This window comes from Lynx rufus, unplaced genomic scaffold (assembly GCF_022079265.1).
Source record: "Lynx rufus isolate CCGP_SWC_20201006 ecotype Redwood Valley unplaced genomic scaffold, mLynRuf1.p SCAF_9, whole genome shotgun sequence".
NCBI classification, from domain to species: Eukaryota; Metazoa; Chordata; class Mammalia; order Carnivora; family Felidae; genus Lynx; species Lynx rufus.
The window spans coordinates 96,067,119-96,086,430 of record NW_025814897.1 but is presented as its reverse complement, the minus strand read 5'-3'; the positions used below and the strand labels follow the sequence as shown (position 1 = coordinate 96,086,430).

At 37.0% G+C, this 19,312-nt stretch overlaps 1 protein-coding gene across 1 annotated transcript in view; it reads right to left on the bottom strand.

Moving 5' to 3' along the window:
- Window positions 1-19,312, bottom strand: part of TTC17 (tetratricopeptide repeat domain 17) — a 128,833-nt gene that overhangs the window by 82,404 nt on the left and 27,117 nt on the right. The window contains exons 3-15 of the mRNA XM_047070224.1: window positions 16,737-16,906; window positions 15,973-16,084; window positions 15,575-15,706; window positions 13,151-13,260; window positions 12,369-12,513; window positions 11,750-11,889; window positions 10,168-10,328; window positions 7,241-7,353; window positions 5,297-5,443; window positions 3,102-3,217; window positions 2,780-2,945; window positions 1,502-1,579; window positions 1,141-1,365 (exon numbers count right to left, since the gene is read on the bottom strand). Of these exons, the coding sequence (XP_046926180.1) occupies window positions 1,141-1,365; window positions 1,502-1,579; window positions 2,780-2,945; window positions 3,102-3,217; window positions 5,297-5,443; window positions 7,241-7,353; window positions 10,168-10,328; window positions 11,750-11,889; window positions 12,369-12,513; window positions 13,151-13,260; window positions 15,575-15,706; window positions 15,973-16,084; window positions 16,737-16,906 (1,815 nt within the window). The remainder of the gene's footprint in view (window positions 1-1,140; window positions 1,366-1,501; window positions 1,580-2,779; window positions 2,946-3,101; window positions 3,218-5,296; window positions 5,444-7,240; window positions 7,354-10,167; window positions 10,329-11,749; window positions 11,890-12,368; window positions 12,514-13,150; window positions 13,261-15,574; window positions 15,707-15,972; window positions 16,085-16,736; window positions 16,907-19,312) is intronic.

The following is a 19,312-nucleotide window of genomic DNA, read 5'->3' as shown; positions in this document are numbered from 1 at the left end:
ACTGGATATTTATCCAAAGAATAAAAAAAACACTAACTCAAAGGGATTCAAAGGGGTATATGAACCCCTATGTTGATGTTTACAATAGCCAAGATATAGAAGCAGCCCAAATATCCACTGATTGATGAATGGACAAAGAAAATGAGGTGTATATACACAATGAAATATTAACCAGTCATAAGAAAGGGTGAAATCTTGCCATTTGCAATGAGATGGATGAAGACAGAGAATATAATGCTAAGTGAAATAAGACAGAGAAAGACAAATACCATATGATTTAACTCAAATGTAAAATTTAAGGAACAAAACAAACAGGCAAAAGAAAAAAAAGAGAGAGAGAGAGAGACAAACCGAGAAACAGACTCTTAACTATAGAGAACAACCTGATGGTTACCAGAAGGGAGGTGGGCAGGGGGATGATGGGTGAAATAGATGATGGGGATTAAGGAGCATACTTGAGGGGCGCCTGGGTGACTCGGTTGAGCACCTGACTCTGGATTTTGGCTCAGGTCATGATCTCACAGTTAGGGAGATGGAACCCTCCATGGGGCTCTGCACTGACAGCATGGAGCCTGAGATTCTCTCCCTCTCTCTGCCCCTCCCTTGTGCTCTCACAAGTATGCATGTGCTCTCCCCCACTCCCCAATCTCTCTGCCCCATGCTCGCCTGTGCTCGCTCATGCTCTCACACTCTCTCTCAAAATAAGTAAATAAACATTAAAAAAAAAAAAGGAGTGCACTTGTGATGAACACTGGTGATGTATGGAATTGTTGAATCACTACATTGTACAGCTAATATAACACTGCATGTTAACTTCACTGGAATTAAAATTAAGAAAAAAGAAATTAAATACATCTAAAATATATCAGGGATATATTGCTGTAATGGCAAGATACAGAAAAATATAATTAGCATGATTCTACATTTGTACAAAATAAAACAAATCAATACAAAAAAATAAATGAATACATCAGAAATAAAATGAAACAAAATTTGTTTTATGTCATCTCAAAATATGCAAATTCTGCTCTGAAAAATATGCGAGATTTTTTTTTATGCCCTCCCCAGAAAAATACAAACTGTGCTCTGAATTTGAGCTACCACGACACAGTACATGGAGCTACAAACATAAAACCTCACCTCAGAGCTATTGATGGCCAAAGCTTGAAGTAGCAGCTTAGTGGCATCAAGATGGAGGCCATAGTGAATCAAAAGGTTGGCCAAGTTCACAAGAGGAATGTCCTGGTACTGAAGTGGAGCCAAATTCAAAGCCCTCTGAAGACAAGCAATAGCAAAAGTGCTGTTTCCTACTGCTCTCCAGTAGAGTCCAGCTTCATTGAGTATCAGCCAGACAGGAGCATTTGGCTGAAAAAAACCCAAAATACCTCAGTTAATGCAAGAATATAGTACTTGTTCTGACAGATTTTTAGTGCATGCAGTTTAACTTTTAATTACAATTACTAAGCATTTAAATTTCAGATGTCTAAAGTAGGTGACTTACCTTATTAATAGCATGAAATAAGAAAGACCCAATTTCTTCTTCTGGGATAGTATAGTTATTAATACGGGAAAGCAAAATCTGAAAACATCAAAAGGAAGACTGACTCAATTGAAAATAACAGGGAAGACATTTGAAAGAATTCTACAGATAGCAGTCTTGACTTGAGCTCCTCAGGAACAGCTAATTTGAATAGATATTTATAAACATATATATAGATACACACACACACACACACACATATATATACACACATACATATATAAAAACATGAGGTCATCAGCATACCAACAGGTGTTGACCTGCTTATATGAATACCCTAGTTTCCTTTAACTAAAACATGTTAAAAGATGTATACCACATACATTATTAAGGTGATATACCATACCCCATTAAAGTCAACATAAGTGTCCAAAATCAAAAGAGAAATTTTTCAAAAGACAATAGCATCTAATACTTGATACAATAAAAAATCTTCTATCTTTTCTAGTGGGAAAAGCACTGGATCTCAATTGCTCTATGGTCCTGTAACATCTGTGCAACTGTGAGCAACTCTACGGTAGGGATCATGGTCTATTTACCTTTCCTAGTATTCCAAACAGTGCCTGGCACATAATGTTTTCTGCCTCAGTAAATGTTTGTTGACTGTAAGTAGTAACTGTTCAGTTTTAAAATTGACTTTTTAAAAAGGTTATTGTGATGGTGTGTTTTCTCTGCCAAAAAAGTAATTTTTTCATTTGTATCTATGGAATGGTATGGTATCGAATGTAGAATTTATATTCAGTAATAAAACATTCCTAGTTATACATTAACTAGTAGGAATTAAAGAACAAAACTTAACAGAACTTCTCTATAATGTCTGTAAGGTAGCTGTAATTCATACAAACTTCTAAGGACCTCATATAAGGCCAGAGCAGGTTGATAAGGCCAGAAAGAGAATCTTCAAGCTTTCAATTTATATAAATTCCTGGAGGCTTGACCACTAAATTGAAGTGGTCAGAATGGCCTCCAGTAGATGAGCTTCATTTAACTAAACAGAGTTCTGTGTTGCTCATCTTTGTAGCACTCTTAGAGAGAGTGCTTATGTGGTCTGTGTAAACAGCAGCCCTGAAGCACCTTCAACGGCACGATTGTCTTCTTAATGATTTCACCAATTCTGTAACTCTATCTCTAGTTTTAAAAACTTTAAGTTCAACAACTACCAATTTTTTGTTCTGCCTAAGAGGCTTGTGAAGTCACCCAGTATGGACGGCAATAAACACCAGCCTAAGTGAGCCTTACTTTTCGTGCATGGTCATCTGGCATTTTGGCTTTCAGATCCATGCGGACCTCTAATTCTTTGACTAAGTAGGACAGAGTCTGGCTTTTTCTGAAGTCAGTTATGGAACAGTCAGGGGTTTGGGCCTCTTCTTCTGAAGAATAATCATCACTGTTGAGTTCGTGGATCCTGGCACAAGAAAAAGGAACAAGATTCATATTTTCAAAGTTTGGGTGATTTCAAGATAAAGACTTAACCTTTCAAGTCCAAGGATGGTGCTCTCAAAGAACTGCCAGGTGACAATCATGCAGAATCAAGTGCTTTGCCAAATCCATCAGCACTTGCCTGAGTCCTTTGTTTTCCGGAGGCAGAAAATACGTTGGCAGTTCCCCACCAATAGGGACTCTCGGATAACTTTCTACACAATCTGCTCTTTTAGGCCACAGAATATGCTGTTTGTCCTAATGAAGAGAGAAAGTTCTCATAAATTTCTTCGGATTCAGTATTTCAACAGGCTAAATAAACTTTCAAAAGAACATAAATATACTAGGATAGTTTGAACAATTTAGTATTTTAAGATAATCGTAGACACAGTGGTAGACTGTAAAATTCTTTATATTGAAGAGTGTTGGTCTTAAGACTGGTTCAGGGTTGGGCTAAGTCAGCTGAGCCCGATGAGATACAAGGAGAGGCTTGCTTGGGGCTTCTGGGAAAGAAAAGCCGGTCTAAGTCTCTTAGCCACATAGGAGCAAAGAACATGTTACTCCAGTTGCTGCTGGCTGTCACCTCATGACCATGAGGAAGACAAGCTTTAGGATGAAACCAATACTATGGATGGTAAATTGAAAGGGAAAGAAATGGGTAATTGATGATATCACTGGGCTGAACCAACCAAAGTTTGCTCTAATCTATGGACGTCCTATAATATGAGGCATATTATCTTTTAAGCCAATTTGAAGTAGAGTTTATGATGTGTAACTGAAAGCATATATAAGCTTATAAAACTGGCACAGAAAACTACTTCCCCTGAACTAAGACCTTTTCTTTGCCAATGCCAAAGTTTAACAATTTTTTGATTTGTAAAATGTTCATTTTTCTAAACATAAATAACATACATCAGAGGCTTACTAAACTTATATCTGTTTTTTTTAATGTTTATTTATTTTTCAGAGAGAGTGAGCGCACAAGTGGGGGAGGGGGCAGAGAGAGAGGGGGACAGAGGATCTGCAGGCTCTGTGCTCAAACTCATGAACCTTGAGATCATGACCTGAGCTGAAGTCCAATGCCTAACTGAGTCACCAGGCATCCCACTAAACTTAAATCTTGAAGCTATGAAACTCTGGAGAATTTGTATTACATATAACTAAATCTAAGTGGTCATATTGTTAGAACAAAAACCTGATTAAATTCGGAAAATTAAATAGTGAATAAAAAATATATGGTATCTGTCCTCAGATTACTTATTTCTTAGCTAGCTTAGAAAGACACTTATTGACTTATTACCTATATCATCTGGCAGAATGTAAGCTCCAGCAAAGAGCTTGTGTACTGTATTCATAGTCCCAACCTGACACACAGTTGGGAGCTTGATACAAGAATGCTGATTAAAAACTGAAATACAGGGGCACCAGGGTGGCTCAGTCAGTTGAGCATCCCACTCTTGATTTCGGCTCAGGTCATAATCCCAGGGTCGTGGGATTGAGTCCTACATTGGCCTCTGCACTGAGCACGGAGCTTGCTTAAGATTTTCTCTCTCTCTCTCTCTCTCTCTCTCTCTCTCTTTCTCTCTCTCTCCCCCTCCCTCCCTCTATCTGTCTCTCTCCCTTTCTACCCCTCTCCCATGCTCATGCTGTCTCTCTCTCCCTAAAAAATAAAAAAAAAAATTTTTTTTTAAAGTGAAATACAGTTGACTCTTGAATAACAGGTTTGAACTATGCAGGTCTATTTACACGTGGATTTTTTTGATAAATGCAGCGCAAGTATTAAAACTGTATTTTCTCTTCCTCATGACTTTCTTAATAATCTTTTTTCTCTCACTTACTTTATTGTAAGAATATAGTATATAATACTTACAACAAAAAATACATGTTAATCTATTGTTTATGTTGTCAGTACAGTTTCAGTCAACAGTAGACTGTCAGTACTTAAGTTGTGGGGGAATCAAAAGTTATACACAGATTTTTGACTGCATGGGGGTTTGGCCCCTTTAGCCCCCATGTTGTTTGAGGGTCAACTGTATATGTGAGCATATACTTAGGTCAAATTTAGAAACTTTCTAGGGTTGGTAATTATACTCAGAGCCCAAAGTTTTAAACTAAAATCAGGGTGTCTATATGCCCCATTTGATTGGAAGAAGACCTCAAGACATACCCTCTGTCTTGCTAAACTGCTACCTAGCAGAATGGCTTCTGTTTAATAGAAGTTTAATAAGTGTTTGTGGAACTAAGCTGAACAGTGATAGGGACCATATTAATCAATGAAGGTGAGGGTCACAGCTTTAAAAAATCTTGTCTGAGAAAACTCCTTTATCATTCTCTTACCCTATATGCATCAGAATCCCTGCCCCAGATCCAGAGAATGGAATGGGCTACAGGAGAAGACTTGACCAAATCACTGATATCACTCTGATTTGCCTGAACATCAAAATTCACAGACATCATACTGGAGGTTGATGAATCCTCGCCAAACTAGAAAATGAAAAGAACAGTTCAATCAAATTGGAAGCAGGAAAGAAGTTATGACTAAGATTTAACCTAACCCAAAATATTAGTGAATACTCAAACCCAGTAGGAAATCTGAAAGTAGGTTAGTATCAAAGCAATCAGATGTTTATATTTTCAGAACTAGGTCCCAACACCATTCTCTTAGAAAATGCATAGTTAGCGATTCTCAATCAACTATGCCCTTGGGATATGAGGAAAATGGCATGGATTCTTTACTTCCCTTCTTTATTGTCCCATTACTTCCTTTTCATGATTTAGTCTCTTTTAGGTTTAATGATGAGCTTATTATCTAGAGGTTTGGCTCATTATTCCCCTCCCCTACCTAGACTAAAATGATTGCTACTCTATAAAATTCGTGTGCTGTGGTAGAAACAACGGAACTTAAAAAAGGGCTCAAGAGTTTAATATAGCTATGATTTAGGCATTATAACTATTACACAATCAACTCCAAATATAAATACAGTCTTCCTCCAAACCAAGGTAAATCAATGTTTGATATTCTTACAGGATACCACAGCTTCTGTTTATTTCTAAAACTTGTTAGATAAGAAAATGGGACCAGTATGGGAGGGAGTAGAAAAGAATGGATTCTTTCACTATATAGTAGAGATGTAACCTATGGATATATAAGACTGAACGCTACACTGGTACAGGGGAGTCTTCCAAGGTATGTCCCCAAAGTTACCTGGGTTTTAGTCTATTTCATTTATAAATATTCCCTTTTTTCCCCTTAAAATAATGCTTGGATTCAAGGCTGGGAGCTATAATCTCAGAGGTGTAAGTCTTATCGTCCTTTGAAAATAAAACCTGGGATACTGCTAGCATCAACTTGACAAATCACAGGAAGCTTGTGGTCCCTATACTACTTCTCCCCTAAATGGCCTCTCAATTTTTGCTTCTTTTTTTCAATGAGGTCTGGAGTTTTTCAGATTAAAGTGTATTAATTCTTCACAGTTTGTCTTCCCCTAGAAGCTGTTTTAATCTTTTAATTATTTAACTGCTTCTCTCTGGAAATTCCTAGATCTATGATTAAAGACATGATAAGATTTTGATAGGATAAGATAACGTGTTACTTTATTCCCAACATCCTTGTGGATGATACTTGGAACTCTGGTTGTGTTTGCTATCTATAACAGCACCAATTAGATGCTATTTGGAATCATTATAATTATGTATTATTTTTTCCCAATTAGATAGGCTAGGATTGTATGTGTGTGTATGACTACACATATATGTATGCATATAAGTACACGTATACGTATGGATATACATAGAAACAGAAACAGAAAGAGAAAACACACATGCATGTAGAAATACGGCTTAATAAAAATTTTCTATTGATAATGGTCATTTTGTTAAAGTTTTTAGTTGAAGTAACATAACTGGACTGATGACTTCAGGAAAGACCACAGCTACTCTTTCCCAAATTTTAAATTACTGGTTTTACTCCAATAAGTTAAACGGGGGAGATGAAGGCTTTGAGTTAAATACTAATAACAATCCAATGAAGCTCTCATGGTAAAGGAGAAAAGAAATAAAGACACACGAATAGACATTACAGCTAGTACTTGGGGGATCTGGAAATGTCATGCATGAAGCAAATGAATATTATCTATAAAATCTGACTTCATAAACATACTCAAACCTTAAATTATTCACAAATTTTCAGGATCGAATATACAAGGAATCAAGCGTTGGGGGAAGCAATATTACTCTTAGATATGCAAAATTATAGGAACTAGAAGAGACCAAGAAAAAGACCTGAACATAGTCCACATTTTCAAAAATGTCTCCACGATGGTAGCGCACAGGTTGGTCCCACTGGCAGTGTAAACTATGCTGCTGGTTGACCAGCCGGCATATCTGATGATTTCCTGGAATAAGAAAGGAAATTACCATTGTGGAGAAAGATCAGCAATGCCAACATGGTTTCCTCAGTCTAAGCCATTTGGTGTCAGAGCCTGGGAGAGTACCTACACAGGGTGTGCTTACACAGGGAAACTAATGGTTAACTAAATTAAATCATTCTAAAGAAGGGTGTTTCTCCACCTATAAAAACAAAGCTGCTAAATCACCAAAGTATCTTGTGGCAATTACATTCTATGGCTGTAAAATCATTAATTACACTGTTTTAAGGGACTTTTGCCATCTCTCTGGAGACAGTCTGCTTTATCTACTTCATATTTTTGTTTTAAATTTATATGTTTAAGAGCTCTGGTTGTATTGCAGTACAGAGCAAGCAGTAAATAACCCCAAGGACTGAACATACTCCTTACACGCAAAAAAGCAAAGAAAACTTGTTAGATGGACTGTATAACGGACTTTAAATGGTCACAGCTAAGGTTTAAAGATTAAGAGGCCTCCCAGATCAATATATTTATCAAGGGAGAAGTATATAATATCAGGGATTCTATTAATTTATTCTTTGGTGTCTAGCTGTTAGATCTACTCCCAATGGGTTTTATCAGAAATGAGACATTCTGCATTCCCACCAACAGTGCAAGAGGGTTCCCGTTTCTCCACATCCTCTCCAGCATCTATAGTCTCCTGATTTGTTCATTTTGGCCACTCTGACTGGCGTGAGGTGATATCTGAGTGTGGTTTTCATTTGTATTTCCCTGATAAGGAGCGACATTGAGCATCTTTTCATGTGCCTGTTGGCCATCCGGATGTCTTCTTTAGAGAAGTGTCTATTCATGTTTTCTGCCCATTTCTTCACTGCGTTATTTGTTTCTCAGGTGTGGAGTTTGGTGAGCTCTTTATAGATTTTGGATACTAGCCCTTTGTCCGATATGTCATTTGCAAATATCTTTTCCCATTCCATTGGTTGCCTTTTAGTTTTGTTGGTTGTTTCCTTTGCTGTGCAGAAGCTTTTTATCTTTTTTTTTTTTTTAATGTTCTCTAAAATTTACTTTTCATCTAACAATATATCTAAAACATCTTCCTGTGTGTGTATGCATATGAATACAGAAGAATGTAAAAAGGATGCCTAAAATTTCATATTATATATGAGCCATAATTTACTTAAATAGTTTCTAATTGATGGGCTTTGGTGTTTTTTCTTTTTTTTTTTCTTTTTTTTTTCTTTTTATTTTTCTTTTTATTTTTTTTTATATATATGAAATTTATTGACAAATTGGTTTCCATACAACACCCAGTGCTCATCCCAAAAGGTGCCCTCCTCAATACCCATCACCCACCCTCCCCTCCCTCCCACCCCCCATCAACCCTCAGTTTGTTCTCAGTTTTTAACAGTCTCTTTGTAGCAACGTGGATGGAACTGGAGAGTGTGATGCTTAGTGAAATAAGCCATACAGAAAAAGACAGATACCATATGTTTTCACTCTTATGTGGATCCTGAGAAACTTAACAGAAACCCATGGAGGAGGGGAAGGAAAAAAAAAAGAGGTTAGAGTGGGAGAGAGCCAAAGCATAAGAGACTCTTAAAAACTGAGAACAAACTGAGGGTTGATGGGGGGTGGGAGGGAGGGGAGGGTGGGTGATGGGTATTGAGGAGGGCACCTTTTGGGATGAGCACTGGGTGTTGTATGGAAACCAATTTGACAATAAATTTCATATATTGAAAAAAAAAAAAAAGAAATGAGACATTCTGGATATAACCAAGTCACTGATATCCTGTCAACCCAAGTGCCCTTAAGACAGTGGATCTATTGGGTCATGGGCTTTAAGAAGTTTTTGTTTTGTGTTTTAATAATTCTTATTTTTTTAAGTTTATTTATTTATTTATTTATTTATTTATTTATTTATTTATTTACTTAGAGACACCATGCATGCGGACACACGCAGGCATGAGCGTTCATGGGGGAGGGGCAGGGCAGAGAGAGATAGGGGGAGAGAGAATCCCAAGCAGGCTCCGCACTGTTAGTACAGAGCCTGATGAGGGACTCAAAATCACAAACCCTGAGATCATGACCTGAGCCGAAATCAAGAGTTGGATGCTCAACCAACTGAACCACCTAGGCGCCCCTGGACTCTAACAAGTTTTAATAAAATCTATATGCCCTCTTCCCAGGAAAAAAAAAAAAATTGTGCACACACACATTACTGCATATAATTTTGGGGAGGATTTAGAACCTCCTGAAACTAACCAGGTTAAGAATTCCTGCTTGAGACAAATACCAGTCTAAAATCTTTTAAAATAAAATACTTGTTTTTAAGGGAGCAAGAAAATAAGAGTTTGTGTTGGCTGGAGTGTGTGGATGCTTTGTTTCTAGGGTGTGTCTGGCTTGTGTTTACTTGATATATGGCCCGGGCCACATTACTCACAGTGTTTTCAGACCAGCAGCAACAGATATCCAATAGGAGGAGCTTGTTAGAAATACAGAATCTTCAGTCCTACCTCAGACCTACTGATCAGAACCTGCATTTCAAAAAGATCTCCAAGAGACTGGCATGCACTTGGCCAAACAACTGTTGTTAAGACTTCTAGGATCTAAAAAATTTTTTACAATAAAATGTGCATTTTAAAAAAGCTAGAGACCAGCTTTTTTAGAAACCAGCTCCCCAGGTCTGTTGGTATACCCACTATGAGGACTCACTTTTAAGACTGAGGGGAGTCGTAAACCACAACTTTATACTACTTTAAGGCTACACAAAAGTTATGAACGTAGAACATGCTAGAAGTGAACTTCCTAACCTGTCTTCAATTATTTGGAATCAATACTTACCTAATTGTGCCTCTTTTGCCATCTGTGTCTCATGGATGATATTTCTTAAGATTTGCTCCTCCTGAATCAGCTTATGTTTCTCTAGGATCTCCTGCTGTCTCAAGTAGTGGTCATGCTGTTTTTGGTATTCTTTCAACTCATTCAGTGTTCGCTGGAGGGATCTTAACATTTTTCAACACCAGGAAAAAGTTATAGAGCTTTAAAATTGAATTTTTAAACACACTTACTGCATAGATTTTGTGGTCATCAGCAATGATTACTATTTTCCTTAAAAAATTTTTTTTTCCTTTTAACCTACAACCACTGTACCACAAGTTCAAAATAATGGGGTAAAATAAACCTGTCGTTTGTTAACTTGGGGGTAAAAAAGATGGATGCAAAATTCTTCCCCTTAAGTACAACTATCCTGACTTTAAATGGTGTGTTGGGATGGTTCAGGTACCCAAAAGATATAAAACAATATACTATAACATTTTACATCTCAACAACTATTTGCCTCCACAAAGTGTGTGTTAGTTCCACTGACATTCAAAGCCTCCTTACCATCTTTTCTTTTGATTCTGCGTAAAGACAAGGTTAGGAGAAAAGGCCAACAGTTAAGAGAAAAGGCTAGCCCTTGAACTCTAGCTCCCTGGGTTTGTGATTTTGGGAAAAACCATAGAAGCCTGGCTTAGAAAGGAATATTTTCTACCACCTGGTATCAATAGATCAGCTGCCTGATTATTTTTAGTCATAAAATCCTTTCTACCTATTACATTGTAACATATGGAGATTTAGGAGCTGTACAGACTGTGCTTACACAGAGAACCAATTCACTCAGCCAGGACAAGTTCTGATCAGGTGTAACAGAAGTCAGGTATAAACAAGTAAGTGGTCATTCCTTCCTTTTCACCACATTATGCTTTAAATTGACTGGAAAATAACCAAATACAGTAATTTAAGGAGTTCCAAATGTCCATTTAGTTCTCTGATAATCAAAGTAGCCTCAATGTTCTCTTTCATAAGAGAAGAACAATTCACTTTGAGTTATGTGAAGTTTCCTAAGTGGCCCTACTATTTATGGAATCAAATACATTTTTTAAATTAAGCATACTGCAAGGGCCAACTACAACAGAATTTCATTACTGTACAATTTATAGAAATCTGATTAAAATATGCACCAAATAATGTTTCTCAACATCACTTAACTAACTTAACAATAACCCAACAAGGCAGCTAAAGGGGAGAAAGATCAAATATAGCACATGCAAGTGATTTTACTGACAATGCATTCTATGGAAATGAAAACATAATAGAGTTAGTGTTCAAGAGCACCCCAATCCATCTGACTTCATAAAAGCAATCGATGGTCAGAAGTGTAAAGATCTAAAATGACAGAATTTACGGCAAAGATTCTCTAGTTCCTGGAATCCATGCTATTAAAGACTCCTCTGAATTGTGCTGAGCTTCCCACACCTAGAGAAAAGGGACAGGACTAGCAGTAATGAAGAGGTTTTTCTTAATTCTAATGAACAAATTAACACTGACATCACCCTACACAGGTCTAACTTAGGGCTTCAGGGAAATTGTCTTTTCCAATTACCTATGTTGAGCTTCCAATTTCTGCTCGAGTTTTTGCTGACACAGGACAGCATGCTTCCTCTTTATAGCTTGCTCAAACCCAGGTTTGGCTTGCAAAGCATGGTCATAACAGAGCACTGAGTGGTTATACTCCCCCAGCATCTGAAGAGACAAAAACACACACACACACACACACACACACACACACACACACACACACACACACGGAAAAACGTCAGCCACGGCCTGGCTGGATCTGTCCAAATCTCCTAATGATTTATGAGCTCACACTTACATCTTACTCTACAGTGAACGTTATTTTTGATCAGTGACCAAATCTACAACATAAGATATGGTATAAGATAACTAGAAAGTATAACTAGCTTAAGAGGTGCACTCTGCAGGAATTTAATATTACTATCAATTTAATTATTTTTCTTTTTTGTCAAGAGGCTAAGACAATTATGATACATTATTGTGTTGAGGTTTTTCATCCTAATTTCTTCATTTCCATTCCCTTTTCCTTGTTCAGACCAAAAGAGGAAGGAAAAAAGGTAACTTTTAACTGGAAATAAATTATTTAAAAAAGGAAGGAAAATAGCAACTGGTTTGGCTCATGAAAACAAAAACATTGTATTTACTGCGTATATGTTTCCCAAAGTATAATAGCTGGTGAAGAAGTCACTGTCATCCAGAGCTGCATGGACCACAACAGCAGCATCTGCAGAGAAGTGAGCTCTGTGCAGAACATTTGCCAAGTTGACCAGGGCAATGTCTTTATTGTGCCTAAAAGAGAAGGAGAGGCGTAATTAGACGTTAGGAAAGAAGCATGTGCTCTATATGATTACATAACTACTTGACAAGGGAAAATTACATCTGAAGTTATTGAACTTAACTTTGAGTATACCGATAGATGGAGAAAATAACTTAAGAAAATCATACTGTTTCATTTTTACATAACTGATGGTGCTTATTCAATCTGATAGCTACAAATTTTGCCACAAAAATAAGGTCTTGCAGACATTTTATGATTTTAAAATATATTTAGGGCTTATTATTTGTTTTGAGAAAAATTTAATTTATGCTAATTCCTCCGGGCAAGTTTCTTATATTCAAGTCTCAAGTGAATCAGAGCGTGTCTATATTATATATTTTTTCCTTAATGGAAATTAGAAGAACATTATTAAACTTTGCATTTTGAACTCTGAACAAATAATGTATTTGAACTTTGAGCTTTTTGACACTGGTCTTTTTTTTTTTTTTTTTTTTTTTTTTTGTGATGGGACTAAATTCTTTGAACAGGGATAGAGGAGAGTGTTAAGTACAAAAGAATGCTTCTTCATACTGTTTTCTTATGCATTGTTTCTTTAACAGTCCTGAGTTATGTGGAGACTCAGGCAGTCCAGAAAGGGAGAAACCTTACCTGGAAGAGAAATGAAGTGCTCGCATGGCACATTCCACTACCTGATATGGCTCATTCTTTATTCTCCAGTAAAATGAAGCCATGTTATACAGTACCCATGAGGAAGAATTCTAGAGATGAAACAAATAAAATGACAATCAAACACAACTCGACACACTTTCTTCGACTTAGAATGTTCAAAGTGAGCACCTTTACTATTCTGTCTCTTCTGAAACTTCATATGAAGAAGAACATGACATTACAGCAGTGATAAAGCAGGGGACAAAGGACAAATAAACTACACCTGCCAAAAAAGCCTCCTGATCATCATCAGGAGCAAAGTGCATTAAGGTGTCATCTCCACAGAGAGACTATTCAACTCCAAATTATCACTCCAAGGGGTGAATTATGCTGAAAGCCTGCCAACCGGCCCCAACTTGTTGGTTCCTATTTCAGGATTTCAGAAGTTAGGACCTAACCTACTTAGAAATGCCAGTTGTTCTAATGTGAAATTCCTGAAGTTAACAAATTTAATATCTGAATGAAGGTACATATGTAAGCAAATGACAAGCTTATGCTTTTGTAAAAGATGAATTTTTTTTTTTCAAGATTTTTTATTTTCAAGTAATGTCTACACCCAATGCGGGGCTTGAACCCACAGTCACAAGATCAAGAGTCACATGCTTTACCAATTGAGCCAGCCAGGTGCCCCTTTTATTTCGTTCTTTAGTCATGTGTGTTCACAATGTAATGCAAACCAATACTGCTAAAAAATTATGTCTTCAGTACAGAGTAATAAGTGGATGAGTTACTGAAGTTAAACAGAAATTCCGATTCCTTCTGTGGCTTGGATTTTCGTCTCATAACATATCCTAAATTTTAACCACACAGAGGTCAAAATACTATACTGGACCACTACAAACAATTCAGTGTAAATAAGTTTAAGCCCATGTAGAGAAAATTCAAACTCAGCAGTGCCAAACAGTCAAATTAAGTTTTTTAAAACAGTCATAAAGTTTAAGATAAACAGAAACATACATATGACACCCATTGTTTAATATCTTTAATATATAAAGAGGTCCTAAGAAATCTAAAAAGAAAGACAAAAATGCATGAGAAAATGGGCCAAAAACATGAACAGACAATTCAGAAATAGGAAACAATGGCTAATAATCAAAGAATAGAAATAAAAGAGACACAAATTTTCCTTTTACAAATTGGCACAGATTAAATAGAATGCCAACACTCACGGTTGGCTACACTGTATAATAACTTCAGATATTAACTGTAGAAAAGTTAGGTGAGTACAGCATTTCTGAGGGACAGTATGACAACATTTATATAAAGGGCCTTAAAAATATGATTACACTTTGATGCCCAAAATTCCACTATTAAAAATTTATTTTATGAAAATAAGTGTTTTAACTATAAAGGTGCATAAAAATAAAGATCCAGAAGATTTTATTATAAAACACTAATTAACTGAGGTTTTTTTCATTCTCTTTTATAGACTTTTATAAACTCTGAATTTTTTTATAATGACAAATTGTTTTCTTTTAAAAATAGTTATTTAAAAAGTAGTTGTTTTTGCGGTGCCTGCGTGACTCAGTCAGTTAAGCACCTTAAGTCATGATATCCCATCTCATGAGTTCGAGCCCTGCATCTGGCTCTGTGCTGACAGCTCTGAGCCAAGAGCCTGCTTCAGATTCTGTGTCTCCATCTCTTTGCCCCTCCCCAGCTCACGTGCTCTCTCTCTAAAATAAATACACATTAAAAAAAAATTTTTTTTTTTTTAAATTTTTTTTTTTCAACGTTTATTTATTTTTGGGACAGAGAGAGACAGAGCATGAACGGGGGAGGGGCAGAGAGAGAGGGAGACACAGAATCGGAAACAGGCTCCAGGCTCTGAGCCATCAGCCCAGAGCCTGACGCGGGGCTCGAACTCACAGACTGCGAGATCGTGACCTGGCTGAAGTCGGACGCTTAACCGACTGCGCCACCCAGGCGCCCAAAAAAAATTTTTTAAAGTAGTTATTTTGGGGGTGCTTAGTCTCTCTTCCCCTTGCCCGCTTGCATGCACTCTCTCTCTCTAAGTAAATAAAAAACATTAAAAAAAAATCTTTAAAATAAAAAAAAATCACTCTCTAGACAAAAACAATCTAGGCAGGTTATTTTCTGAGAACAAAAGACCTTCTGTGAGCACAGTCTCTGGCTTTTTCTTTTTTTCTTTTTTTAAACATTTTTATTTATTTTTGAGCAGGGGAAGGGCAGAGAGAGACGGAGACACAAAATCCGAAGCAGGCTCCAGGCTTCGAGCTGTCAGCACAGAAACTGACGCGGGGCTCGAACCCACAAACTATGAGATCATGACCTGAGCCGAAGTCGGATGCTCAACTGACTGCGCCACCCAGGCGCCCCTGACTCTTTCAATCACTGATGACTTACCTTCTGTAGGCCTTCATGAATGAGGTGGCCTATGTCATCTATACTTCTTCCTAGTCGTTTAGATAAATATGTGAAGATTGGATCTTCTTTAGGTAAGAGAGGTGCAGAAAGATTAACTCTCTCTTGTACACCCTGAAGAAAAAAGTGAAGAAAAAAAGAAGAAAAAAAGTGAAAAAAACTAAAACAAAACAGAAAAAGGAGATCATAAGACAAAAGCTCACAAGTAACTCAGTATCTTAATGCATTTATTTTAAAGGCATATTAAGAAATAGGAGATATTTGTAAAATTATAAAGCTGTTTGAAAGAGGAGGAGAAGAAATATAAAGACTATTTACAAGCAAGAGAGTAAATTACAGAAAAAAATGTAGAAAACAAGATCCTAAATCTCTCTACTTACTCGCAGGTGCTGAAAAGCATGTATACTATATGGAAGTTCTAGAATTTTGGTACAATCAGGTTGCTCAGGGTCTGGAGGGACAGGAGATTCTGTGTCGATATAATCTTCAGGGCTAAAATTAAGAAGCCGGGAGCAATGAATGAATGAAAGGTGAAAAAATGTCTAATTTTCCCCTAATGGAACCATATTTTCATAGCATCTCTACTTTACAACCAATATTAGTCAACATTCAACCTTTTTCACATTGCTACTGCTGGAGTCAATATTTTGAGAGTTCAACTTAAAGGAGATAATTCGAGAGTTAGAAAATAGTAGGTGTATCAAAGAATGTTAAGATCATGGGACTGTTTTAAAAGCTTTTTACAATTCTTTCTAGAAATATTCAACCACTTTACACTTCTATTGACAGCCTCTCTACATTTTTACCAGTTACTGATTTTTAAATATTTTTTTTTCCAGTTTGATAGGTGAAAACAATTTAAATGCTTTAATTTGTACTTATTTGATCCTTACTGAGAAATATGTTTTCCACATGTTTATGGACCATTTGTATTTCTTTTACTATAAACTGTTCAATCTTCTACTGTAGTATTCAACATTTTAAGTCAATCTTTAAGAATTCTACATGTGAGTTATTTTGAAATTTCAAATTTCAATAAACTCATTCGTCATTGAAGCTTATTCTCATTAGATAATTTACTGATTTGAGAAAGTTCTGTTCGGGAACACGTTAATTTTATTTTTGGAGAGAGATTTTCTTTTACCTGATGTCTTTGCTTTCCAAAGTTATGTATGTGCCATCATAGAGATCCAGGTCTCCTAAGGGCACCTTGGCTTTGATGCAGTCTGGATCTTCTTTATTATGTCTCTGTTCCAGTCCTGTATCTCTGTCCTCATTCTCTTCTATGTGAATTTTTTGAGCAACTAATTGCTTCTGTTGAGAAGACAATAAGAACATAATGAGTTTTTCTGTTATTTCCGTCTAGATAGCACATAAGAGGAGAATTTAATGTGTTGAAGTTAGAATCCTCTATACAGACAAGGATTCTGAGCACACTAGTGCCCCCTTATCTGCAGAAGTATGTTCTAAGATTCCCAGTGGATACCCCAAACTGTGAACAGTACCAACCCTATATATGTTATGTTTTTTCCCATACATATATACCTATAATAAAGTTTAATGTATAAATTAAGCACAGTAACAGATAACAATAACTAATAATAAAATGCAAGTTATAACAATATACTGTAATAAAAGTTATGTGAACGTAGTCTCTCAAAGTATCTTCTTGTACTGTATTCATCCTCATGATAATGTGAGATAATAAAATGCCTACATGGTAAGATGAAGTGAGGTGAACGACGTACGCACTGTGACACAGTGTTAGACTATTAGTGACCTTCTGACGATAGGTCAGGAGGAGGATCATCTGCTTCTGGACCACAGTTAATTCATGGGTAACTGAAACCACAGAAAGTAAAACTGTGGATAAAGGGGGATTAATTAGTTGACAACTAAATAAGCGTCTCTAAACAGGTATTCATGGACAGAAAGTAACAGAAAATGACATTCACACTAATGGCACCTGAATACCTCCATAATATGATATCTGACCACCTATGAAACTGCATCTATTGGAGTGCTGGCTGGCTCAGTTGGTAGAGTGTACAGCTCTTGATCTCAGGGATGGGAGTTCAAGCCCCACACCAGGTGTGGAGCCTACTTAAAAATTTTTTTTTTCAACGTTTATTTATTTTTGGGACAGAGAGAGACAGAGCATGAACGGGGGAGGGGCACAGAGAGAGGGAGACGCAGAATCGGAAACAGGCTCCAGGCTCTGAGCCATCAGCCCAGAGCCTGACGCGGGGCTGGAACTCACGGACCGTGAGATCGTGACCTGGCTGAAGTCGGACGCTTAACGGACTGTGCCACCCAGGCGCCCCAGAGCCTACTTTAAAATAAAAACTCGGGGCACCTGGATGGCTCAGTCCGTTAAGCATCTGACTTCGGCTCAGGTCACGATCTTAGAGTTCATGAATTCAAGCCCCGCGTCGGGTGCTCTGCTGACAGCGTAGAGCCTGGAGCCTGCTTCGGATTCTGTGTCTCCTCTCTCTCTGCCCCTGCCCCACTCATACTCTGTCTCTCTCAAAAATAAATAAAAAAAATAATGGGTATGAAATGTTTTAATTATTGGAGTAGACTGTATTACTATTAATGAACTTGTGGCCTTACAAAGGACTCCTTTACAAAGGACTCCTTACAAAGGACTCTACACCATTGTTCTGCTGGACTCATATGTGGCCAGTATGACTATTTTGACAAATGTAACATGAGAGGTGCCATTAAATCCTCTGGAGGGAAGCATTTTTACAGCCAGTGTATGTTCTTTTCCCTCAGGTACTGAGAACAGCAATATTCCAGACAGTAGCTGTTCTGTCATCTTGAGTTCTGGCTTTTGGACCAGAGTGACATTTAATATGATCTTATTGTTTTAAACCATTAAGATTACTGGGATGTTACTAAATGATGTTTCCACTTACTCCCTCCCCACTCTCCTCCTGTAGGTAAACTATACTATACTGCCCTATGACTTCAAGCTTGGCCATGTGACTTGATCTGGACAATGGAACGTGAGTAGAATTTTTTTTTTACTTTATTTATTTTAAGAGAGAGAGACAGCATGAGTGAGGGCAGAGAGAGAGGGAGAGAATCTCAACTAGGTTCTGCACTGTTAGAGCAGAGCCCAACATGGGGCTCAGATCACGAAATGAGCTGAAATCAAGAGTTAGATACTCAACCGACTAAGCCATCCAGGTGCCCCGAAATGATGTCACTTCTAAGTAGAAAGTTTAAACAGGCTTGTATATTTGGTTAGTCTTCCTTGAGCCTCCACCTTCCTCTGTGAAACAGCACTGAGATTTTTGGGACTGTTTGTTGCCAATGCAAAAGTTGACATACATTGCAAAATTTAGACTATCTTAACTAATGCAATCCTTAATGTGATTACACATATTTTCAAATATTTATGAGATATTTTGTAGCTTGATTGAGTCTGCCTATTTTTCCCTAGTGATTCTTCACTGATTTGTAGACATTTGTGAAGAGTGATTCTGTAAACTCATTCTTCAGTTATAACAGTATTCTCCCAGCTTATAACTTATGTTTTAATTTTGTTCATGGTGTCACTTGCGAGACAATTTTAAGATGGACAAAACTATCAATTAATTTTCTTAATTGTGATTTGTGTTATTTAAGGAGTCCTTCTTTACCCCAATGTCATAAACATATTAATATATTCTTATTTTTAAGTTTTAAAGCTTTACTTTTTCACATTTAGTG